Below are 26,514 nucleotides of genomic sequence, written 5' to 3' on the forward strand. Positions count from 1 at the left end.
ACATGATATAACCTGTCTCTAAATTAATAAGGAGTTTTTCCAAGACACTTTAAAGTAGCAAAAATAATCCCTTTACACAAATCTGGAAGCAAAACAAATATTTCTAACTACCGCCCAATATCCATTCTTTCTGTTTTCTCTAAAATTTTTGAACAACTAATGAAAGAAACACTCTTAGACTACCTTAATAAAAACAAAATCATTAGTAATAGCCAGTTTGGTTTTCGTCCGGGGCTAAACACCTTTGATGCCATTAATAAATTTACCTCTGACCTATACTCTGCCCTAGATGACCATAAATCTATCATCTCTATTTTCATTGACTTTAGCAAAGCATTTGACACAGTCCAGCACAACATCCTTCTAGATAAATTACACCACTATGGCATTAGAGGATGTGTTCACAAATGGTTCGAGTCGTATTTGTCAAACAGATCTCACTATACTTCATTTAACAAAGCCACCTCCAGCATCAAATCCATACACCTGGGCGTACCGCAAGGAAGTATTCTGGGGCCTATACTATTCCTACTATATATTAATGACATGAGCAGTTTTCTACTACCCTTAACACTATACAATTTGCTGATGACTCTACTTTATACATGCAAGGTGACAATCCCACTGATCTCATTCATAAAGCTAACTTAGAACTTGTAAAATTTTCTGAATGGTGCCTAGCAAATCGTCTCACTGTTAATACATCAAAAACTTACTTCATGTTGTTTACAAACACTATAATGAAATACCAACCATTACCCAGACTTACTGTATTAAATGAGGACATATTACAAGTGTACAAAATAAAGTTTCTTGGTATTACGTTTGACAAATATCTTACTTTTAAGTACCACATATCTAATTTATGCATTAAACTTTCCGTTCCATTGCACTTCTTGTAAGAGCCAAAAACCTGGTTCCTAGTGAAATCTTAAAAGTCATGTATTATGCCCATGTATACCCATTTCTGACTTATTGTAATCCTATTTGGTCAACCACTTATCCTTGTCATCTCTATAATTTGAATATTCTCCATAAGAAAATAATAAGAATAATAACCAACAGTGAATTCCTAGCACACACACCTCCACTATTTAAATCAATGAATATCTTGCAACTCTCTGACTTGTCCAAACTCTTTATTGCCACTCACATGTTCAAACACTTAAAAAATAACCACACGCCTGCAACGCTATCGCATCGCTATTCTACCCGAAACAACCACACTTTAAATGTTCCTCGACACAATTTAACCACTTTTAGACAATCATTGATGTACAAAGGTCCTACAATTTGGAATACACTACCACAATGTGTTAAAGAATGTAACAGTGTATCAACTTTCAAAAATAAACTGAAACAAATGTTCTTATCTATGTACTGACAACAATTCATAATTTTGCTATATGTAAATCCATCACAAATTCTCCTAATACTGATATCCTTGTTTTGCTATGTCTAGTGTCACATTTTATTACTATTGTTTTTATTATTATTATTTTATTATAAATAGTATTATTATTATTGTATATGTTATTAGAACTATTACTATTATCTTTGTCATTGTCATTGTCATTATTATTACTACTATAATCTTTATTGTTTTACTGTCATTATTTAGTTATCCTCACTATTTGTGTTACCATCAGGATCTATATTATTTTCTTTTTTTTTATGATTTCTTTTGCTGCTGCTGTATCTGCTGTTGCTGCTACTAATAACACTACTCTTTTTTTTTTTTTTTTTGTATTATCTCATTATGTTAGTTCCTAAATAGTATTCTCATATGTATGTACAGAGTATATTATAGCAAATCGTATTTGTGATCTCATAGTTTAGTATAACTTATAGTATAGTTCTTGTGCAATATTTCCTTGTAATTACACTCTCCCCACTTCTTAGTTTAATTATTTTTAGTTCTTACTTTGTTTTATGTTTTTTTGCACACTTTGTTAGTTATTAAGATCTTGCCCAAAAAGCTATGCTTAATATGGGCCTTCTGCCAGTGTATACTTGTATACAGGTAGATATAATAAAGTGTTTAAAGTGTTTAAAGTGTTTAAAGTGTTTAGATACAATTCTAGGGACCCTCTGGTTCCCTCTGTTAAGAGGGTTGAATATGGGGTTGGTAGATGACTTCTAATTATTACCAGTACAGTACCTACTAGGAGAGTTAGAGGGAATATGGCCAACCTTCCTGCAGTTCCCTCTGTGAATTCTAATAAAGGGGAGAAAGGAGAATATTCCAGCTGACAGTTACGAGTATTTACCTGCCTGTCTCCACACATACCAGGAAGTTGAGATAATTATCAAGGAGCAAGAGTACATCACATCTTAGAAATACTAACAAAATATCAAGTGATGTCAGAACAGCCCTGGTCCTACATTATAGGAATATCAACTGGAGTCATAATCATAATCACGTATGGATCAATCTTAAAAGTAAAGATGTATCGATACCAAAATTTTGGCCGATTCCGATACCAATACCGATACCACCTAATTGGGGTGATACCGATACTACTACTTATAGTGATTACTGCACTGGACACCAGGATGAGTTGGTGGACGGCGAGCGTTATCAGATGGGAGCCTTTGTTTTGGGGAATGCTGTAAGTCCTGAGACTTACAGTGGAACAATGCGTGCTTTGGGATCCTAGAGGTCTCCAAGCGCACGGGTTCGAATCCTGTCCACGGTCTGAGTGTAGGTTGGGCTTCCTCACTCGGGGCAACGGTTTCCTAGCGGGTGGGCTTTAAGATAGGAGGTACCCTAAAAAGTATCCCCTTTAGCCCATAAATTCCCGTGAAAAGCCCACATGGTATAAAAAAAAAAAAAAAAAAAAAAAATTCTAGCAGCTTTTTGAAGCCATTTGCAAAGGTAAATTACTCAGTAATTGGAATGAATATCTTCTCAGTCTTCTGATTCGTCAGTTATTTTAAATTCTTACTTCTTACTCCTTTAGCGACCATTTGGTCTTGTGCATTTTAATTATTAATTTTATTGACGATATTTTGGCGATCAAAAATATTTTTAAAATTATTAAAATTGTAAAAAAATATTAGCAAAAGAAACTCATTTTGTTGTGTATGTTTCTCTTTAATTAAATCTGACATCCTTTTGATATTAATTCATTAGACATTAGTAGACCAATTCAGAAAAATGAGTTTTCACCTAATATTTTCAATTAAATAGAAAAAAGTTTAGTTTATTCTAAATTTCTAGTGTATTGCTATGATCTTAAATTAATATGCAACAAATTATACACAATGCACATGATTACAAAACAGAATCATTACTTTCTTAGTTATGGAATTTTTACATCCTTAGGTTAACACAAGTAACTCAAAAATTAAACTTGCATTAAAATTAATATACATATATAATTCGAGCTTCCATCTATTCCAGTATGATATCTTGGAAAAGGCTAACACTAGCACTGTTAATTATAAATCAAATAAGAATATGCTGTTATTTACAATAATGCAAAATGCCTAACTATATATATTAAATCAAATAAGAATATGCTGTTATCTACAATAATGCAAAATGCCTAACTATATATATATATATATATATATATATATATATATATATATATATATATATATATTACTGCAGAGTTTCACCACAATCAGCTACGTGTTTTTTACCCACCTCAAGAGATAGAGCTCCTGATTACGAGTAATTTGAACCCCATATATACTAGGTGCAACCTTTTTGAATGGCGACACAGATTTTTTTAAATTTAAGCATGTTTTGATGTTTTGGTGAGCCGTGACACTAGCCTCCCGCATCAAATCCTGCCGCACACTGATGGTGTCACGTGCTTGCGGCGGCTCGGCGGGCTCCGTGACATACCATTGTCTGAGCATGCGCTTAATTGTTTACGCTGATTGGTTCTGTTCTTTGAAACTGAAGCAGCGGCCAATGAAAAAAAAAAAAGCATAATTATTTCCACCAATCACGACGGCCCCTGAGGTTACGTTACGTTACGTTACGTTTGGTTACGTTACGTTGGGTTGGGTTGGGTTGGGTTGGGTTGGGTTAGGTCGGATTGGGCTGGGCTGGGCTGGGTTGGGCTGGGCTGGACTGGGCTGGGCTGGACTGGGCTGGGCTGGACTGGGCTGGGCTGGACTGGGCTGGGCTTGGCTTGGCTTGGGTTGGGTTAGTTTTAGGTTCTTTTCTGGACAAAACTATTTTTTTCTGGTAGATTTTTGCTTGTTTAATTAATTTACCAGTTGTTTTTTTATGCAAATCATAATATGCTTCGGGGCTGTAAAAAAAAAAAATTGGTTGATTTGCGCCAAAAACAAGTATTTTAATTAGAAGCAAGCCAAAATCTACCAGAAAAAAATTGTTTCATCCAGAAAGGACAAGGTGGTGAAACTCTGTAGGTTTACCATAGGTATATATATATATATATATATATATATATATATATATATATATATATATATATATATATATATATATATATATATATATACCAAATAATTTTGTTGGATTCTCAATATCTGAAGTTTGACATTCTTAATCATAGTTAAGAAACATAAGCTTTTCACCTGTGTGAACTTTGTGTGGGTGGAGGAGGAGCGTCTGACAGAGAGTGTGTAGGTGTGGACAGGTGATGCACAGCACTAACACACTCTTGCTATATACTTTAAATTTAATAATACATTCCTCCACCACACATGCAAACAACTGGGGCCGATACTTCACGGCAACCCACAGCACACTTACACAACGCAACACCACGCTAATCTAACGAGCCTACCTGGTGTCACCCAACCTGGTGCACCTGCTCCCTCACTACCTGGCTTTATCTAAGAAGGGTCAAATTGACCTCATCAATGAGTGAAACCCCTATCCTAGATCTATCTCAGACAAACGATATGCTTGGTACTAGGCGTTTTCCTTCCCACATTTCTTCCGGTCTGGTCAAAACAAACCACATGTTAGACTATTTCAACCATTTCACCATGGCTCTACAATCACAGTTTTACATTAACACTTAAGAATGCACCGATATTTCTAAAGTACGATACCTGGTAAGAGAAAGGATTCCGGCCAGGGTAGCTGACCAGAATGTAAATGCGGCTGGTATGGAAAGCATCTGGTTAATAGCAGACCGGTGCTCAGGCTCCTCCTATATCGAGTAGGAACGAAGCAGCCACGTAGCAGCGATCCACTAATGTCACGCGGTCGAGATAGATATCGAATCCAAGAGTGGGTTCAAAACGCCTATGTAGCATTATTTACTGTTTGGATTATTACACATGAATAATTCATCATTATTACATATTTAATATCAATGATGCCTTTTTAGATACATGTATTCACCATTTGTAACGCTATGATTACAAGTTAGAAGGTTAGATTAGATTAGGTTGGTATCCAAGAGAGTTAATTTACGGTTAGGTTTGGTTGCATTCAATAAATAAGGTTGCCTTAGGATTTATTTGGGTTAGGTTGGAATTTTTACTTAGATATTGGATACGAAATCTTCTAAGTTTATGATTCTCAGCTATATTTTAAAAATTTACCCCACGAGATTCTAGAATACACACCACTGTATTTCCACATTCCCGCCACGAGACAACACAAACCGACCAACCAGGAAAACTAAATACGTACCATAAAGTATTAAATAAAACACGTGCACAACACGGCACTACCATAGTATAAACAATTAGACATCCCGTTACTTACCTCCCATCTCAGCTGGCGTGGTTTGGGGATGCCAGTAGTCGTCAGTTCTTAGCCAGACAAACACTTTTGCCAATCTAGCGAAAAAACTCTATCTCCCCCATTCTCTCTCTCTCTCTCTCTCTCTCTCTCTCTCTCTCTCTCTCTCTCTCTCTCTCTCTCTCTATATATATATATATATATATATATATATATATATATATATATATATATATTATTTACAGCATCGTGATCATAAATATGCTGTAGCCCGACCAGGAAAAAGAGCAAAAACGATATCTCTGTTATACTATTAGGACGTTTGTAATTTTCACCTTGGTCGCCTTCTGGTCACCCAGCCACGTGTGTGTGTGTGTGTGTGTGTGTGTGTGTGTGTGACTCAGTCTCTCTCTCTCCATCTCTCTCTCTCTCTCTCTCAAATAGCGTAACAGAGATTGAGCGTTTTTTATCTTTACCCTTGTCGGGCTACAGAATACCATGATCCCGATGATGTACTATGCATTTTGAAGTCACGATTACAGTCAGCTTTAATGAGAGAGAGAGAGAGAGAGAGAGAGAGAGAGAGAGAGAGAGAGAGAGAGAGAATTCACACACACACACACACACACACGTCCTAATAGTTTAACAGAGATATTGTTTTTGCTCTTCTCCATTGTCAGGCTACAAAATATCATGATCAGTTCTTTCACTAGATTGGCAAAAATGTACATCTGTCTAAGATCTGGCGAGTGGCGACAGCTGGCATGATGGCATCCCCCAAACAACGCCACAGAGAGGTAAGTGATGGTATGTCCTAGTCTATGCTATTGCTATGGTAGTGCTCATTATAAACATATATACACACACCATGTTCCACCGAAAGGTTAGGAGTTCGACTACTACGTACCTACGGACACATGAGCCGGGCAAACCTCCATGCGTCAGTTCAGATCCCACCACATACCACTTTGAAGCTATGCCATTTAACGAGTGATTTAAAGTTACCTACGTGTCACCATGATACCCAGGTTCTAGGTGGTTACACCAAAGATGCGCTATGGTGGTGATATGGGGCTTAATATGGGTAGCTACCGCTATAAATAAAATTGCCTGGGCCACTAATAAGCGGAAGCTTAACAGCGCTTCCCACTTATACTCTTCAAGTATGCCTACTGGCGCTATAGACCATAACATAAAAAAAAAAAAAAATACCAGCGACAGTCAGTGACTTGCTCCAGGCACGGTCTCACACAATTTTAACATGATCATCCCCAATTTCTTCACTGCCCGTGACCAAATGCGCCACCCATTCCGTCCACAGCACGGCAACAGGCACCACTTACCATGATAGTATCGGCCTCCGTCGCCAAAGGGAAGCGCTGGAAATCACGTCTGAATGGGCTCTGTGACTGTCGTTCACCCCGCTGCCTGTCCGCCATCTTTATTCCAGGTCGCGGGTGCCGGGGTAATATGTCGATATTGTTTTCGTTTGTTATTTATTTATTTTTTTTCGAGGTCTTTTGTAATGTTTTTTTAATTTCTTGTTTCATTTTCTAAATAAAATTTTGTCAAGTCTGTTCTATTTTCTGGTGTTTGAATATCACTTTGTATGGTGGGTCCCTCATCATTTATCATTTATCTTCGTTATCTTGAGTTTTATTTAATTTCACTCGTGCCAAATTGCGACTAAGATTTTAGGTGCGTAGAATTTCTTACTCATCCCTTCTAGTCAGAAAGTGTCAGACGTGCCGTCTGGAAAGTATCGACTAGTTGGCGCCTAGGCGGGAAGTGAGTGTAAACAAACAGCTACCCGTCAAGATGTCTTCCTCCAGTGATGATGCTGAAGCTGTGGTTGCTCTTCTTTTGGCGTACCGAAGAGTCAACAGAGAAGAGAATGCCTGTGAATACGTCCCTGGCTAAGTAGAAGGAAAGAAAGGAGTGTCTACCATACTCTAAATTAGCCTACATTTCTTATAAGAAAATTTTTAATCTTAAGAAGACCACTATTGCGATCAAATTAAATCCTGATAAGTCTTCAGTCCTCACCTCCAACAACACCCTGCATTGAGGGAAACAGTTCTTACAGCTTCTTCGTGGAACGAGGATTTGCGCGTTTTTTTTTTTTTTTTTTTTTACTGTATAATTAATTTCTGGGTTCCCAGATGTGTTCTTTTTCCCTCATCAAATCTAACATCTTCTCTATACCTGGAGATCACATTTTCAAAGCTTACTCCGTGACGTCAAGACGTAAATAAAGTCGCAAATCGACAAACAAGACCAACATGATGGTCTTGTTTTGCGACTGTTTTCTTCAGTCTACGTATGCAAAATTTCAGTCGCAATTTGCCACGTATGACCCTGCCTTCCTTTATGCATTATTTATTACGCTTTTTTGCTTATTTTTGTTTTCAGAACGATTTTTGTCAAGTATCGCCTAGCTGTATTATAGTCTTTTTTTTTTTTTTTTATACCATGTGTGCTTTTCACGGGAATTTATGGGCTAAAGGGGATTATATCTATATTCCATTCTACTTACTGACCTACCTGGTAGGTAGGTAATTAGGTAAACATAAATAGGCTACGTGTTATTTCAACATGATCTTAAAAGAGTGTTTCTCCTCTCAGTAAGGAAAAAAAATGTTATCAATTTGTCAATACAAACAATAAAAACACCCTTACAAAACCAGTACCACTTCTACTAAATTCCTTTTAAGAGTGTATTTCTCCTCTCAGAAATGGTAAAATGTTGTTAACCTGTCATCAGAACCTTAAAAAAAAACCCTCAAAAACCCGTCTTACTTAAACTAGAACCACGATAACTAGATTAAAGTAGACTCGCAAATCTTCGACGACGGAGAGAACAGTTGAACACCAAATTCCTCTCCCAGGATTGAATAAACAAGTAAAGCAATGAAGAATATAGTTGATGATGTTTTACTTCAATTTCACAGTGTAAAGGATTATCGTAGTTTAATTTATTAATGTACGTAGGTCACGGCACTGAGACATAGAATGACAGCCAACATAACAGTCATAGTTGTCAATTTCATAAGAGTAATGGCTCGTTGGATGAGGATTACACTTACTACTCGTATCATCAGCTCATAATGTACATTGAATTCCGTTCTGAATGTTCTGTTGTGTATCTCGCATAATAAACATTAATTTACATAGCTAAATCTTATGTGTTATCCGATATAATGGTAATCTATATAAATAGTTATACGTGAGAATAGATATTTATGTGTAGGGCTGATAAAGTCTTCCAACGACCCTATTTTCTTGAGTTCTTATGTGGCGGCGCTTAACTCATTTCCAGCAGGGTCAGGGTTCGGAAAGCCTGATAATGGGAGTGTTCAATCATGGTGCAGCTCTTAATTGTTCGACTGGATCAAGATGTGAACCCATTCGAATTGATTTGTGGTATCATTCTAGTAAAAGAATAAAATTAAAGCAATCATATCACGCTACGTCGTGTAAATACGTGTGCATGTCTGTGTTTGTACGTGTCCGTGTGTGTGTGTGTGTGTGTGTGTGTGTGTGTGTGTGTGTGTGTGTGTGTGTGTGTGTGTTCACGGTCGTCTGCTGGTCACCCAGCCAGCTTTTTCCCTTACGGAAAGAGCTCAGAGCTCATAGACCGATCTTCGGGCAGGACTGAAACCATACCACACTCCACACACCGGGAAAACGAGGCCACACTCCCTCGAATTACATCTAGTACCTATTTGCTGCTAGGTGATCAGGGGCTACACATTAAGAGACTCGCTCATATGCCTCGCCGCGCAGTGTGTGTGTGTGTGTGTGTGTGTGTGTGTGTGTTTACGAGTATGTCGCGGAAGTGAATTTTTAGGATGATACGTATAACAACATCTAGTAACGTTCTCTCACCCAGCTTCCAGAATAAAGTAATGTCTGTGATTACTTCGTAAAGCCTCGAATCTTCCTCATCCCTTCGACCCAGGTCTGTGCTGGTCCTCACTATGCCCAAACGGTGTAAGGCGCTAATCCTGGCAGTACTGCAAGGCAAACATATCATGTTACGCACATTTCCTTCAGCGATGACCAGGTCTCATCTCATCAGACATAATATTCCCAAAAAGAACTCTCAGCATAACAGTAGTTCAATTTATAATCTTTCATTACTTCATCTTAATCATTCCTCTCCGAATTATACAACTAAAATCCAGTTTTTATATGACACCTTGTGACATCAATACTTGAAGCAACTAATCATGACTTATCAGAGAAAGGGCAATATAGAGAGATTAACAACGCAAACTAATTTTTCTTTTCCCTCATGATAGACTTACGCTTATGATGTTGATGACTTCTTGAGTGGGTACGTCCTTGGCTGAAGGAAGAACAAAGCCAACCTTGAGTAAGGTTTGTCTTAGGAAATAAAAATTTCTAGCACGTATTAAGAAAAGTGCATGAAAATAGGGAATTATAGTTCGTAAATGGAATGCACACACAAAATTATTATACTCGTACCTTTCTCTCTCTCTCTCTCTCTCTCTCTCTCTCTCTCTCTCTCTCTCTCTCTCTCTCTCTCTCTCACCTTTGTTATAGATGCACACTCCATATTTCTGCACTTTGCGATTCACGTCCACCTTCGTCGCGCACCAGGCTGGCTGGGAGCCTTTCTTGATGCAATCATTGTAGGTGACGCCCCGGTACACGAAGGGGAACTCGCAGATCTGTCCATTCGTCGTGGTCACTAGTAATTTCTCTAGAACCACCACCAGGATAAGGGATAGCGAGCAGGAGAGTAATGATGAAAGGGAGATTTATTAACATGGAGTTTGATACGATTTAACATTTCAGTAAAAAAAGAGAAATGCTATTATTCTTTCCGTTTACTTCATTTCACAAGTGACGCAGAAAAATTCAAGAATAACCGAGAGAGAGAGAGAGAGAGAGAGAGAGAGAGAGAGAGAGAGAGAGAGAGAGAGAGAGAGAGAGAGAGAGAGAGAGAACTGGTTTCCTTACCGCTCTGAGAGTTTCCGCCGTTTATAACGTTCGCAGCATCATCTGAAAAGACATAATAAATACTTCTTTAACTGGGGTCGAATTTCAGCCCAGCAACAATCTTGCATTTTGCTTTTTCCACCACTTATCGCAGCCTCGTTTTTGACAGATCAACTCCAACGCTCTTAGTCTGCTGTGCCTTCCTCAGTCACACCCATAACAAATATATATTCTAATCCATCCAAAAATCTTCTCTTCTTTCTTTCTGCTCCCGGGCAGATCCATCTCTCCATCATCTTCCTCCCCCATATTCCCACAAACCGACTTAGTCTTAGCTCATAGATGCAACTCTGTTCTTTAATTCCACCTCATATCTTCCACACAACCTGTTTTTCCACTCTACCGCGCAACGTAATACTACCACGTTCTTAACGAAAAACACACTTCTTGAAAACAGACAGCACTGCCTCCACAAACTCACCATCGCGGGCGCACTGTTCATACTCCACTGGGCGGTAATCCTTGTCAGTGATCGTGGGGCAGTAGGTGAGGTTGCCGTTTTTGATACAAGAGAAGCGTAGTGTATCCTTGAACAAGAAGGGAAACTTGCACGTCTTGCCAGAGTACGTGACGGTGATTCTTCTGTATCCTGCAGTACCGAGAGAGAGAGAGAGAGAGAGAGAGAGAGAGAGAGAGAGAGAGAGAGAGAGAGAGAGAGAGAGAGAGAGAGAGAGAGAGAGAGAGAGAGAGAGAGACTTGAGCTCCTTTTCAATGAAAACGGATCTACGATGCATTTTTAAGTATAAAAAGATACGTAATATTTTCTGTGTGTGTGTGTGTGTGTGTGTGTGTGTGTGTGTGTGTGTGTGTGTGTGTGTGTGTGTAGGAAAAAGATATACGTATGTTTCAAACCAATCCGCGCGCGCACACACACACACACACACACACACACACACACACACACACACACACACACACACACACACACACACACACACCAGACATAAAGACAAGACAAGCACACCTACCCCAGTCATAGAGGCATATTCCAGAGCCAATGATTTTTTTGGTTTTGTTGTTGACGGTCGTGGGGCACCAGGCCAGGGAATCGCGGTCCGCCTGTAAGCAGTCAGTGTACTTTTTGTCGTTTACCGTGAATGGAAGTTTGCAGGTCATCCCGGAAGTTGTCAATCGCAGGTCGGGAATGCTACCTAAAGGATGGAGGAGAGAAAATGTCTTTAGTGGTCGCCTTTATGTCTACCTGGTACCTGGCAAAGGAGGAGGAGGAGGAGGAGGAGGAGGAGGAGAAATAATATAAGAACTATATATAGAAACATCATAAGTTCACCGATTTCTAGTAAAGAAAAATTAAAGAAAATGGTAGATTGATTTACAGGCTGATTAGCTTATTGACTAATTATCAAAATGTCTGATCAATCGACTGACTCACTATTTGAATATTTGATGGGGATAAATAGTGCATAAAGGAGAATTAAGAGCAGGAGGAGGAGGAGGAGGAGGAGGAGGAGGAGGAGAGAAATATGAAGATGGGGAAAAGCAATAAGACATTAGAATTACTTGAAAGATGAGCGCCATTCATTGCATACATATGGGTTCTTACTACTTACCACATTTAGTACACCTGGGACCCGTGAAGCCGAACTGACATTGACAGACATTATGTTCAATACATATGCCGAGATTGTGGCACGGGGGGTCACACAGTGGCTTGCACATGGTTCTATATTGGCCAAGCATGACTCCAGACAGCATCCAGGCGCCTTCGTGACATATCAGCTTCACCGAGCTCGTCCCTGAAGGCAAGCGGTGGCCGGCCGAACAGAAAACAACTACCTCCTCCCCTGGCTTGCTGCATGAGGAATAAAGAACAATGTAAAAAATCAACCCATTCCATCACCGAAGCGCAAGTGTCGGAAGGAGGTGAAAGTGGAGATAAAGGAAAAAAATAAAGAGGAGAAAGAGATGTGAGAATTAACGAGGCTAGGCAGAAATAGCAAACAGAGAAGACTACTTAGTGGTCTATTGCTGTTCAGCCTTTCATTATTATCCTTTGTAAGATTGAAAATGAGGAGGAGAACCCACTTACATGTGGGAGACTCCCTGTGAGCCATCCACCAGGAAGTCAGTGGAGGTGCACAGCTGTGTGCTGCAGAAACGCCCAGTCCACCCAGGATCACACACGCAGGTGTAGCTCACACACACACCGTTTGGCCCACAGTCCAAGTCGCACGTCTTAAGGCGGTCACAGGTAATTAGTGTAGTAGTGGGTAGGTATGGATAAGAGGGACATGGATGGTGGTACTTACAATTACAAAATCAAATACCCAACTGAGATTAAAAGTGTAACACGATGTACAGGTTTCTAAATTTATTATGTAGTGAGCACAGAGCATTACTAAAAAATAATCTTACTATTGTGACCTGCCAACTCACACGGAACAAGGATCTGTTCAGAAAAAAAAGCAAAAATTATTGTTACAAGAAGAATTTGATGGACCGCAAAATCAAGCTGAGTGTTCCAGCGGGCTTTATTCTTTTGATATTTCCACTAGTACATCATCATCATCTCCATCTCCATCTCCATCTCCATCTCCATCTCTCTCTCTCTCTCTCTCTCTCTCTCTCTCTCTCTCTCTCTCTCTCTCTCTCTCTCTCTCTCTCTCTCTCTCTCTCTCTCTCTCTCTCTCTCTCTCCAAACATTACGCAACTTCCTTCCCCTGACATTCTTCCTGCCATCCACCAGCCTCGTCCCCTCAACCCAAGCCAACAGGAGATGACAGACATACTCACAGCATTTGCGTCCAATGTACAGTTCACATCATCCAGGAAAAAGGTCTTTGTCCTGACCAAGGCCCATGCGTTCCTCTCTCGGATGCACTCCAGTCCTACGATCTTCTCGCCCTCTATGCTGAAACCTTCGTCACACACCATGTAGATCCCTGACAAACTGCCGGAGGAACGCACGGTGCAAGAGAAAGGAACACAAAGGCGGACAAGAGAAGAATAACTAATAAAAGGGGGTTGGGATTCGTAATTTTTTTTTTTCGTAATTAAATTTTTTTTTTCACTAGGGAGAACGCTAGTAGCAGTAGTAGTAGTAGTAGTAGTAGTAGTAGTAGTAGTAGTAGTAGTAGTAGTAGTAGTAGTAGTAGAAATTGTTGTTGTTGTTGTTGTTGTTGTTGTTGTTGTAGAAGTCTTACTGTTGTTATTACTATTGTCGTTGTTGGTTTTGTTGTAGGAAAAAGAGGAGGAGGAGCAGAAAAGGAAGACGAAAAGGAGGATGCAAAACATTAAGTTAATTAATATTGTTATCATTGCTCCTATCACCACCACCACAAACAACATCCTCACAACATTGACTACGTAAAATAAGAAAAAAAAAAAAACTTCCTCCAACTCATGATCACACCATGACACTATAGATATAACTTACTTGCCGGATATGCGGGCGTTTCTGGGCGAGTGGGGATAGGAGCAGCTTCCACCGATGTCGCAGGTGACGTCCCACGACCAGTCTTTGGGAGTGATCCATTCCCCGTAGCTGCAGAACAATATGAATTCCAAGTCGCCAGGCCCCACTGGCTGGTCTGAGTCGCACCTCAGTACCAGTGATGCGTTTCTGGGCAAAGAAAGAACATAATTGGTTTATCTTACTGTGTCTTTTAGTACTTCTAGATATTTCTTATTATGCAGGAGGGGAACGGGCCAAAGGCATCCTCCGGCCCGTATATCTACCTGACTATCTACCTGTCTGTTTATTCATAGTTACTTTGTTTGATTCTTTTGTTACCCGATTTGCTGGTCCTTTACATGCGCGTTTGTCTTCTTTCTAGGTATTTTTCATTATTATCCTGCCTGTCTGTTTGTTTATGTTTTTTTTTTTTAGCTAACACACACACACACACACACACACACACACACACACACACACACACACACACACACACACACACACACACACACACACACTTAAATAAATAAGTGAATTCTAGGTTAAGTTTATCCATAGTTAGGTTAAGCATTTTTAGTTCATTGTGGTAATGTCCCCCCCCCCTGTACATTTTCAGTGTAATTTTTTACATTGCCTAACTAATAAACCGTTTATTATTATTATTATTATTATTATTAACACACACACACACACACACACACACTCTCTCTCTCTCTCTCTCTCTCTCTCTCTCTCTCTCTCTCGCAAACTCGCTCACTCACAAACTCACTCACTCGCAAACTCTCACTCGCAAACATACTCTCTCACTCTCTCACCTCCTCTCCACGGTCAGGTTCGCAGGTTTGTTCATGACGGCCTCGCAACTGCCGTATACTAACTTGCTGCAGTCTTCGCTCTTAAAGAATTCTGGACAGTCACACTTATTCGGGGAGACGCAGATGCCACCGTTGAGGCAAGTAAGATCGCATACTGGATAGCAACCAAGGGCATCTTCGTGGTGAGTGGGTTGTGAGCTCAGCCACATTCCCTCGACGCACGTCAATTTAAGGGCTGTTATTCCGTTGGACATTTGGTAACCTTTCTGACAGGTAGCTTCAACCTCTGACATGTTGTTAGAACCTCTGTGGAATAAAGCGACGGTATAGTTTTGATCTATCTTTATCTCAGTGTGATGCCATGTATTCATTGCTTACTTTGTTTAATTGATTGGCATTGGAATGTGTGTGTGTGTGTGTGTGTGTGTGTGTGTGTGTGTGTGTGTGTGTGTGTGTGTGTGTGTGTGTGTGTGTGTGCGCGCGCGCGCTCTCTCGTATTAGTGATTGGGTCTTTTTTTATATAACGGTTTTGATTTTTTTTTTTCATTTCTCTGAGCTGAACTGTTCGATCAAAGGTGTAATGGGGACTCGCTGTACGGGAGTTGGGAGCGCGAATAAAGTCAGCAGTGACAGTAGTTGTCCTCCTTTCACCTGCCCGTCTCCTGCAGCCATACTTAGCTGCAGATTATCAAGGCTGAGGTGGTTTGGGCAGGTAAGAGACGAGGAGAATGTGGGGTGAACCTACGGCAGGAGAAAGAGAGGACGACCAAAGATAAGTTTTATGGATGCAGTGAAAGAAGACATGCTGGTGATGAGTGTGACAAAGGAAGACATAAAAACCCAAAGAGCAGGAGTAGATTGATCCGCTATGGCGACCCGTGAGAGTAGCAACTGAGAGTCAGTAAGGCTTTTAAACATGTCTGAAGGCGTATTTTGTAGCTGAGTACTTACAGTGGTTTAATTATCGTATTGTTTAACTGCAGTTCGTTGCACTTTACACCAAGGATGGGTTCCATGCACCTCTCCCCCGTCCAGTTTGGGGAACACACGCACTGCCCCGACGGCAGGCACACGCCCTCCAGACCACAATCGCCTGGCTGGCACCAAAACTCACACTGCGGAGTAGTGTCGTTATAGTCTGGAAACACCCACTGTGAGCCATGGCACTCCAGCTGCACCGTCACCTCGGAACCGTTTGCTAATCTGAACCCAGGCAAGCACGTGTACATTCCAGTGTGGTTCCTGTTGACATGAGTGAGACTTGAAATGATCACAGGAGAAGGAGGCTGTTCGTGAATGTTGAGATAAATTTTAGTAAGATAAGTAATGTTCAATACCAAAGCAGTGTGTTATTATAAGAGCACAAGAACATAACAAATATAGGGGAAGTTGTAAGAAGCTGTCAGGACTACACATAGTTAATTTCTTGTCCTTTATATAGTAGTAATGGATAAAGTTTGTTGCAATAAGGTATTCGAGATTTCTACTCATTATTCCTCCTGTTCCCTCTACCATTTGCTCAGCGCGCTACATTACTAACATTGTTTTCAGATCACTGTATCTTACGTTATCGTGAGCATGGTGTTGTCGATGGCAGGAGGAGCGTCGAAGCATTGTTCATCCTGCCGAATTTCGCACGACAAACCGATGTACCCAGGTGGGCAACCGCAGGTCCCGTCCTCTTGACACACGCCGCCGTTAAGGCATTCCTGCTCACATATTGGGAGGCACGAAGGCGGTACGAAAGAAGATAATCTATGGACGATCCATTCAGTGTCTTGGCACGTAAGGGTGATTACCTCTCCGCCGTAAGAGAACCTAAACCCAGGCTTGCACTTCACTAAGGCCATGGTGTCACTGCAAAAGACAATGATGGTGATGATAGCAATAATATAATGATCATTGTATTTTCGCTAAGAATTTATATGGAAGACAAAGGTAAAGAAATAAGCTCCTGTGACTAAGATGGAAGAAGGGAGGAAAAATGTCAACAGAAGGTATGGTGTCTTCGTGCATGATCGACACTAATGCACACTCACCCATAAAGGTAATTGGCATTCCGTATGTGCGGCAAGGGACAGAGACACGTGTGCAAGTGACAGGTACCCCCGTGCTCGTTATCTGGACATATACACAGGTTGTGGCTAACGCAGGTGCCGCCGTTGAGACAGGGAGGGTTGCATAGCGGCAGACAACCCAGCTGGAAGAGCACCATCTCTCCGATGTGCTGAGGCCTGATCTTGACTAGTTCATTTCTCCGCTCGCCATTTATTGTGATGTCCCAGTTGCCTTTGACACACGTGATGTTAGTCTCAGCGCCTGACCTGCTGTTGAAGGTGTAGCCGTCCGTGCAGAAGGCGACGCCCGTCTCTCCTCTACAACACAGATGAGCAAACGTTTGACATATAACTGAGACAAGACACTAATTAGTAAATCTGAGTAACCCAAGCTATTATGGATCGCAATAAAGAAAAATAGAAGAATTGAAAAGTTTCAAACTATTCCATAACTTTCTATTTTTTTTTTCTAAATTACTTACTCTATCTACATTATGAGTAATCAAGGCGAGGAATCCATAGGAATTAAAACATTCCCGAAACTGAGTAATACAATACCACATACTCATATGCGAAGATGAATGTCGCTAAGCCCCCTTTACTGCTCTCCTCAACCTCAAACTAAGAACGTGGCGAGCTCTTTAGACACTGATGTACACGTATCGCTACACTTCCCCTTCCCCCCCCCTCTCTCTCTCTCTCTCTCTCTCTCTCTCTCTCTCTCTCTCTCTCTCTCTCTCTCTCTCTCTCTCTCTCTCTCTCACTTGTCCCAAAACTTGGCGTTGACGAGGCCTGTGGGCAAGGAGGAGGAGCACTTCTTGGGCAATTGACACTGGTCTCCGCCAAACCCAGCGGGGCAGGAACACTTTTGGGGCGCGATGCAGACTCCCCCGTTCACGCAGGCGGGGTCACATTTGGGTTCGCTGGGCACTAAGGTTATGTTGTAAACCGATCTCCACTCGCCATTCACACAATCGATCGGTATGCGGTCCTCGCCGGTAGGAAACTTGTATCCTACTTTGCTTATGAGATATGGACGTTCAAACGTACTGAGGAAAAAGAGTGAGAATAAAGAGTGTTGAGTAAAGAGACCAATTATATCACAAGCTACTGTATTCATCTTTCACAACAAGGAAGGAAGCGAGCGTATTAAAGAGAAAAAAAGAAACGAAGCAAGAGGAAACAGAAGGGAACAGACAATCTTCGCTCTCTTTCCTCTCCCCTTCATACTCACCATTGAAGAATCACTGTGAATAACAACTCTGGCATTGAAATGGGGCACTCGGTCAGCTGGCACCGCCTTCCAGAAAATCCTTTCTTGCAGACACACAGGCCAGGCGCCACACAGGTACCACCGTTGTAGCAGCCAGGGTTGCACACCGGATGGCACTTCCCGTCCCCTTCCTCCACTTGATACTGACCGTTGACACAGGTCAGTTTTGTCGAGTTTAAGTTATCGGAGAGCTTATAGCCGCCCATACACACCAGCTCGCCGTCTTTGCTACGTGGAGAGAGACAATGCAAGTTAATAGTGGTGAGCAGTCTTACCCTTCACTGGAATGGAATTGTGCAAGGCTGTTTGTTTCCTTAGTCAGTGAGGAGAGAAGCGATGGGTGCATATATTGGGATTCCTGCGGAAACTACACAACTCGTCTCTCTCTCTCTCTCTCTCTCTCTCTCTCTCTCTCTCTCTCTCTCTCTCTCTCTCTCTCTCTCTCTCTCTCTCTCTCTCTCTCTCTCTCTCTCTATCTATCTATCTATCTATCTATCTATCTCTATCTATCTATCTATCTATCTATCTATCTCTATCTCTCTCTCGTACCACCACACAGCCACTACCTCCTCACTCCCACGTACCTCACTTTGCTGTAGGGGATGTAGGGAAAGAAGGAAGGGCAAGGATATACGGTGGGCTTCAGGTTTTCGCAGTTCTTCCCCTCAAAGTAGGGCAGACAGCGGCACTGATTAGGTTTGAAGCACTCCTGTCTGTTATTGCACGGAGGCGAGCACTGTGGCTTGCATCGGTAGGCGTAACCTGGGAACACTCCGACCAGCAGCCACGTGTCGTTGTAGAATGCCATGTCCAACTGTGAGATGTTACAGAGGGGAAAGTATTTTTGTCTTGAGGTACTCTATATTGTTATAATTGTTATTATTATTATTATTATTATTGTTATTATTATCATTATTATTATCATTATTACTATTATTATTGTTGTTGTTTTTGCTATTATTACTACTACTACTACTACTACTACTACTACTACTACTACTACTACTGTTATTACTATTTACTACTACTACTTCTACTACCACTACTACTACTACTGCTACTATTATTATTATTATTATTATTATTATTATTATTATTATTATCATTATTATTATTATTATTATTATCATTATTATCATTATTGCATTATTATTGTTATCATCACTGGTTATTATCATTATCATCATTCACGTATGACAAGACACGTGTTGTTCGAGAAAACCACCTTCATTTACGGGATATTATCGACGCTGCATTTTTATGTATTTTGCTACTTAAAAATAATTTACGAACATATCTATGCGAGATTCCTTACTGTCATTCTCTATCTTTTTTGGACCAGTGCGTTGGTCAGTGTTCACTCACCTGCTGCTGGTTGTTGATCTGGTACCCTTTTTTGCACTTCGCAGAATAACTACCGTCTTGTCTGGAACAAAATATTGCCAGTCAGCAAACAATGCTATCACGACACATGCTTTCTCTCGTGTGCGTGTGCGAATCACACACACACACACACACACACACACACACACACACACACACACACACACACACACACACACACACACACATACACACACACACACACACACACACACGGAGAAAGATAATATGGTTATGAAATGAGAGGAATATAACAGAAAGTAATGTGAACAAATAAATAGAAATAGACAATCCGTTATTAATAAAAAAAAAAAAAAACTCTAAGCAGGTATGCATACACAAGAAGAAAGTGAATACAATTTATATAATGAGAGAAATATAATAGAAGATAAAGAAAATATCAAAAATGAGTGAGAAAATAAAAAAATTGACAATCAGTTATTAATAATAAACTAAATAAACAACTATAGGGATCAGACAGAATTAGACCACAATGGACCTTTCTCCATATGCAAGTTGTGTTGCTCTCTGCCAATACCGCATCTTACAGAAAAAACAGACTATCATTTCACTCACTGGACAACTTGGCCATCGTAAATCAGCGGCAAGCGATCTCCTTGCGCCAAAGCCTTACAAATCACTCTGTCCATATCTTTCTGTTCACATCCGCACTCGTTTTCCCCCACGCAGACCATCGGTGACATGCAGACAACTGAACACCGGGGACGGCAGCGTTGGTACACCTGCCCGGGTCCAAAGTCCCATAAGCCTTTAGAACACTTGACGAGGGCGACAGTGGAGTTGTCCGGGAAGAAAAATCCCTTCTGGCACTGAACGTTCAGTAATGGGTTTCCATCGGGAGTTACCTCGTCCCTGCAAACGAAAAGCGTTTCATAAAGTTGAGGAAGAGGTGTTTTATCCTTCATCCAGCTGTCTCTGTTTTGGGTCGTCACAGCGGATCAAACCTTCCCAACATGTTCGGTCTTCTGGATATTAAGTATCCGTTCCAGAGAGCAGAGAAAAAACACGTGAAATAAAAAAAAAAGTTATCTGAAATTCCACTAATGATAGAGTAGATCCCAGCGCACGAGGGAGATCAAACAAAGCAAGGCCTCAGCTCCGCTGTTTACCAAATAGTGTGTGTGTGTGTGTGTGTGTGTGTGTGTGTGTGTGTGTGTGTGTGTGTGTGTGTGTGTGTGTGTGTGTGTGTGTGTGTTGTATCAAGTACATCAATAGACTATAGGGCATATTATGGCAAAACAAATCTTGTCTTGTTCAAGAAAAGGCAAGCAGTGAATCTGACAAGTGATGGAGAAGAAACTGCGAGGAAAACATGCGGAAAAATATCAACATCAATAAAGTTACACACAGCAAAGATGCAATAAAATTTCGCTTGTTTCTATTCTTCTCTTTCTTTCTTCCTTTCCTTCCTTCCTCTCATATTCTTTCTTCGTCTACTTTCTCGTTTTTTTTTCTTTTCCCCTCTCCTATCCTCATATTTTTTTTTTATTTTATTCATTTTAAATAGTTAGCTTGCTGCTACTATTCAACAAAAATGGATCTGGGGATTTAACTATACTGTGTTATTAGGCACATTATCGACTGTGGAAATACCAACAAAATCATTCAGTCATTCAAATCAATCACTCTTCGTCTTTCCTCTTCCTATCTATCCTTCCTCATTTTTCTTCCTCCTATTCCCTCTCCCCTCTTCTTCTTTTTTTTTATCCTTTTCATTTCTTACTTCGATCTTTCTACCTGAATTGTCCTCCCATAATAGTTTGGATAACTAACTAAAAATCAAACAAACACAAATTCAAGCAACACTCACCCATAGAAATAATAGGCATGGTGCAGGGTTGGCAGGTTAGCATGAGAGCAGCGCGGTATCTCACAGAACTGGCCCATATATTTAGTAGGACAGACACAGACTCCCTCCACACAGCTCCCTCCGTTCTGACAGTCATTCATCCCCTTCTCCGCATCAGCACAGGGAAGCACACAGGATACATCTTTGAAATCCACGACAAGATCTCTCGAAGTCTTCCACACGCCACCATCCAACTGAATTTTGATTTTGGTGAGATTTGTGTTGCGAATGTAGTAGCCGGGAAAGCAGCTCACCTCGAAAGTCCAGGTGAAAGAAGACTCATCATCGACCCTGAAGGCAACAGTATACAAAGGTACTATTGGGGACACGAAGGCAGCTACTGAAAAAAAAAAAAAAAATACACACACACACACACACACACACACACACACACACACACACACACACACACACACACACACACACAGAAGGCACAAGAACCAGGAGAGTTTTATACATGCATGGGTAGGCGAGAAGACACAGACACAACTATAACTAAAAGGTGTTAACTACAGAGGAACGAAAATCATGATGAAAAGTATATGAGCGACAGAATATAGGAAATAAACTGAATGAAGTTGCGTATGTATCTCCCTCCCTATGTTTGTCTTTCCTCCTACTTATGACTTTAATTCTCTCATGAGGGAGGCTTTAAGACACTTCACAATGATATTTTGAGGAAACTATTTCGGGTTGTCTTTGTAATACACTGGTACAAGTATGTTCAATGTACCTATTTCATAGTTTTGTTTTGTTTTTAAGGGGGGGCAGAATTCCTTCCCTCCTCACTAAATATAGGCAGAATAAGATTATAATAACAATAAAGATAATGATAATAATAGTAAACAAATAGATAATAATAATAATGATAATAATAATAATGATAATGATAATAATAATGATAATGATAATAATAATAGGGCGAAAGAACGACAACCTACAAGACGACCATGGCGTGAGGGACGTGTGGGAAGGTCGGACCATTCCTCTTAGTGTCTCTGTAATTTCTTTGCAGGTCTTCCACGTGCAGCTTCCTCCTGCACATGATGCCGTCTCCCTTCACTCGTCCCCACGTCACCACCGCGTTCTCTTCCTCTTCAACCCACGGCGCGAACCACTGCCCGTCGATGCAGACCAGGTAGATTTCAGTCTTGTTGTTGGGGAACCCGTAGCCTTCTTCGCAGGTAAGCTTGCCGCTCCCAGGTTGCCTATAACACACACACACACACACACACACACACACAGATACATTTACAGAGTATTACTCGTATATGTATTGTTACTAGTATAACAATATTATGTGAGTTGGTAGTAGTAGTAGTAGTAGTAGTAGTAGTAGTAGTAGTAGTAGTAGTAGTAGTAGTAGTAATAGTGGTAGTAGTGGTTATAGTAGTAATTGTAGTACATGTAATAACTTTTTGACATCTCAAATAGTAGGGTTTATGTATAACAGATGAAAATGGTCTCATGACGTAGAAAACTAACCTTTATCAAGGGTAACATGCCTAGCCGCAATACGTTATATTATGTGACTCCATCAATATAAAGGTGGGTTCACACTTGTCAATATGAGACTGAAATTGCAAGTCGGTAGAATTTTTGAGTTCTGACTGAATATATCGGTAACTAGTGACTGGAGAAATCAGTCACTAAACAAGACCAAAATGTTTGTCTTGTTCAGTCGATTTTCGACTTCGTTTACGTTGTGACGTCATGGAGAAAGATTTGAAAATGTGGGGTTGATGTAGAGATGTTGGAGTTGGTAAGAGAAAAAGAACACATTTGGGATCCTAAAGATGAATTATATAGCAAAAAATGTTTACGCAAATCGACGTTCGATGAGAAAGCTGTCACTCTCCACGAACCATTTCCCTCTGTGCAGTATTGTTGGAGGTGAGGACTGAATACTTGTATTGATTTCATTTGATCGCCACCGAAGGAAGACATCTTGTTGGGTAGCAGTTTGTTTAATGTCTACATTCACTTCCCGACAACCAGCCGACACTTCCCAGTCGCTATATACCATGAACGTGTTCCGACTAAAAGAGCTCTGTATGGATACTTATATAGGCTTGCAGTGTCAGTCGCATATTGTCACGTGTGAACCCGCCTTAAGGTTTTTAGCCTCCAAAAGACACAAAATAAAATATCAATGAAATTAGATAAAATAGAATGAACAAATGTGAGGAAAAATGCAAGACGGCAATATGTACTAATCAACAAGTAAAAAATACATAGAATAAAGCCACACCAGTAATGAAGAACACGTAAACAATAGTCTCTCACCCCATGAAGAACAGTGCATGGTGCGGGATCAAGGGCGGCTCCGAACAACCTGTGGCTACCTCACAGAGGTTTCCCTGCAGGCCATAAGGACACTCGCAGGAATTGGGAGCCACGCACCGCCCTGCTCTGCACGCCGGGGAGCACAAGGGCACGCAAGATGGGTTGCTGGGATCAGGCCATGGCAATTGCTCCCACTCACCATCCACACACATGATCATCATCTCTCGGCCACCGAATGGAGACTCATAGCCAGCGTCACAGATTCCGATGATACAACCTTCACTGTGGGAATATTTTGCAACAGTATACCATAAACTACACTGTAAGAGATAATGTAGATATCTCTCCGTCATTACTATAGTATATTTTTTGGGGGGTGGTCTTTTATTAGAGAAATAGAATTACGTATATAAAGTACGAGTACACTGTAACTTTGCGTTATTGCATACTTGCTGCGTATTTATGTGTATTAGTTCTGCTATTAGAAATCATTATTATTACCAATATTCTGAGTTCCATTGTTATTTATTCTTGATTCACTTTTAGTAAGTACGATTAACGGGGCTGCTCCCGCGAACCCGAAGCATGGAGGGAAAGGCAAAAGGCTTTTATTGGCCTTGGGATGTAAAATCCCATATCTTCGATGCCTTAGAGGGCTTTCACCCGTTTATAGAATAAGAGATAATACTCAACGTAACACCCAAGGTGAGGGTGTCAGGATAATGTCATTCATGCCACGCCAGGCAGTTAATCGGATTGAACCTTACGCCATTCGATCTAATGAGAACAGCGTAAGAATAAAAGAGTAGCGTTTTCCTCACCTCCTCTGCCACTCCTGACTGATGTGGTTCACTGAGAGTGGTGTCTTGCAGCCTGTGCGGGGGGAAAGAGCAGCTTTGGTTTTGTTCAGATTAGCAAGTAAGGTGTGGCAACACTGCCTCTGATTATCGTGTAAGGTATTTTCCATTCACACTTTACAATATGACAGTCATCCATATGATTTTTAAATTTTTTATTGTCATTTATGAGTAAAAATAGTTCTCCAAAAAATAATTGAGCTGCTTTATGATATATTCAGTACGTCCATTCTCTCTCTCTCTCTCTCTCTCTCTCTCTCTCTCTCTCTCTCTCTCTCTCTCTCTCTCTCTCTCTCTCTCTCTCTCTCTCTCTCTCTCTCTCTCTCTCTCTCTCTCTCTCTCACACACACACACACACACACACACACACACACACACACACCTGGAGGGACATCATTCACATCCCTCTTCACTCTTCCATATCCTAGGCCTTCCATCGCGAGTCTTCCATCCTCCACTCTCCATCTCTCGTCCTTTGCTGTCTCACGCTCCCTCTCACCCCAGCTCCAGCCGCCGCCCCAATCAGAAGGTGACACTCTGGGAATCGGACGAGAGGTGAATAGAGTTATACTGCATGCATTAAAAAGTAACACGTTCACCCTTTGGCCTTTGAGGTGAGGTGTCTTGGACTACAGAGAGGACAGGATGCAAGGTTGTGACGCAAAAGGTGGTGGTGGTGGTGGTGGTGGTGGTGGTGTAATCAAATTGCTTATGGAACTTTTCTTTTTATCTATCTATATATTCTTATTTGGAATGGTTTCAAGTTTATGTAAGTGACTGATTAATGTGTGGGCCACCTTAGTATCTGATTGACTGACTAGGTAACGAGGTAACTAACTCATTATTCAGCTGACTAACTGACTGAATATCTAATTAACTACACATTATCTCATTGTCAACAAAGTTCCGTGCCATACACCTTGTCTTATAAACAATAGTACTTGCAGGACATATCTCTTTCAACGGAACTCCCATCCAACCTACTTCGGTATTTCCTCCTGCTTACGGCTTTAATTTTTTCAAGAGGAATGTTTTATGTCACCCTTAATATGTAGCAATCTAGGACTCGTTTTCTGATTTTACTTAAGGACCGGCACTTTTATAAGGATATTTTTTTCCGGTTTTGTTGTCCTTGTCTAGAGCTGCTCTTATACAATATAGAGAAAAAAAATAACACTTCTGTAGCTTCTGAAACCCACTTGTACAACGGCTGATTGACTGATGACTGACTGGCTGATGATGCAAGCAAGGAATATAGGACAACTGACCCTTCACAAGGACACCGACACAAATTAGTAGCATTAGCATAAGTGTGTGTGTGTGTGTGTGTGTGTGTGTGTGTGTGTGTGTGTGTGTGTGTGTGTGTGTGTGTGTGTGTGTGTGTGTGTGTGTGTGTGTGTGTGTGTGTGTGTGTGTGTGTGTGTGTGTGTGTGTGTGTGTGTGTGTGTGTGTGCTGAAAGGCCATGCAAGCACAATGCTCCCCGTACTCAAGGTCAACAACACACACACACACACACACACACACACACACACACACAAGGCCAGCATAGCACGTACCTAACACCATCACCCCCTCCCCCTCCCCTTCACTATCTATCAACACCCCGCCTCTCTATGCCTCTTCTCTTCCTTGCACCACCACATCACTTGTTTTCCCCCTCTCTTCCCCCTCCCTGCCCCACCTCCTCCACCCCCAGAACTAGACAACATTGCATCAACTTTGTCAAGGAGGAATCATTGGGTACGTTTCATTGGTGGTGTTGTTATTATTCATTATTCTGTATACTTATATATAGTATTAATTAATCTATGGTATTTAAAGGATTATTTGCCATTTCTCTTTCCAT

At 40.9% G+C, this 26,514-nt stretch overlaps 1 protein-coding gene across 3 annotated transcripts in view; it reads right to left on the reverse strand.

The window, feature by feature from the left end:
* The window catches only part of LOC123520327 (neurogenic locus notch homolog protein 1-like), a 62,315-nt gene that overhangs the window by 5,667 nt on the left and 30,134 nt on the right, over positions 1-26,514 (reverse strand). For all 3 annotated transcript variants that reach the window (XM_045282539.1, XM_045282540.1, XM_045282538.1), the window contains exons 2-25: positions 25,050-25,204; positions 24,632-24,683; positions 23,811-24,092; positions 22,466-22,732; positions 21,486-21,815; positions 20,230-20,527; positions 19,637-19,699; positions 18,856-19,085; positions 18,233-18,499; positions 17,763-18,047; positions 16,981-17,316; positions 16,508-16,798; positions 15,893-16,183; positions 14,942-15,247; positions 14,109-14,294; positions 13,466-13,622; positions 12,762-12,907; positions 12,283-12,524; positions 11,683-11,865; positions 11,136-11,303; positions 10,676-10,717; positions 10,245-10,415; positions 9,997-10,037; positions 9,575-9,702 (exon numbers count right to left, since the gene is read on the reverse strand). In XM_045282539.1, coding sequence (XP_045138474.1) covers positions 9,688-9,702; positions 9,997-10,037; positions 10,245-10,415; positions 10,676-10,717; positions 11,136-11,303; positions 11,683-11,865; positions 12,283-12,524; positions 12,762-12,907; positions 13,466-13,622; positions 14,109-14,294; positions 14,942-15,247; positions 15,893-16,183; positions 16,508-16,798; positions 16,981-17,316; positions 17,763-18,047; positions 18,233-18,499; positions 18,856-19,085; positions 19,637-19,699; positions 20,230-20,527; positions 21,486-21,815; positions 22,466-22,732; positions 23,811-24,092; positions 24,632-24,683; positions 25,050-25,104 — 4,704 coding nt within the window. In that variant the 5' untranslated portion in view covers positions 25,105-25,204 and the 3' untranslated portion in view covers positions 9,575-9,687. The remainder of the gene's footprint in view (positions 1-9,574; positions 9,703-9,996; positions 10,038-10,244; positions 10,416-10,675; positions 10,718-11,135; positions 11,304-11,682; positions 11,866-12,282; positions 12,525-12,761; positions 12,908-13,465; positions 13,623-14,108; positions 14,295-14,941; positions 15,248-15,892; positions 16,184-16,507; positions 16,799-16,980; positions 17,317-17,762; positions 18,048-18,232; positions 18,500-18,855; positions 19,086-19,636; positions 19,700-20,229; positions 20,528-21,485; positions 21,816-22,465; positions 22,733-23,810; positions 24,093-24,631; positions 24,684-25,049; positions 25,205-26,514) is intronic.

The sequence above is a fragment of the Portunus trituberculatus genome, chromosome 46 (genome assembly GCF_017591435.1).
Source record: "Portunus trituberculatus isolate SZX2019 chromosome 46, ASM1759143v1, whole genome shotgun sequence".
In the NCBI taxonomy this organism is placed as follows: domain Eukaryota; kingdom Metazoa; phylum Arthropoda; class Malacostraca; order Decapoda; family Portunidae; genus Portunus; species Portunus trituberculatus.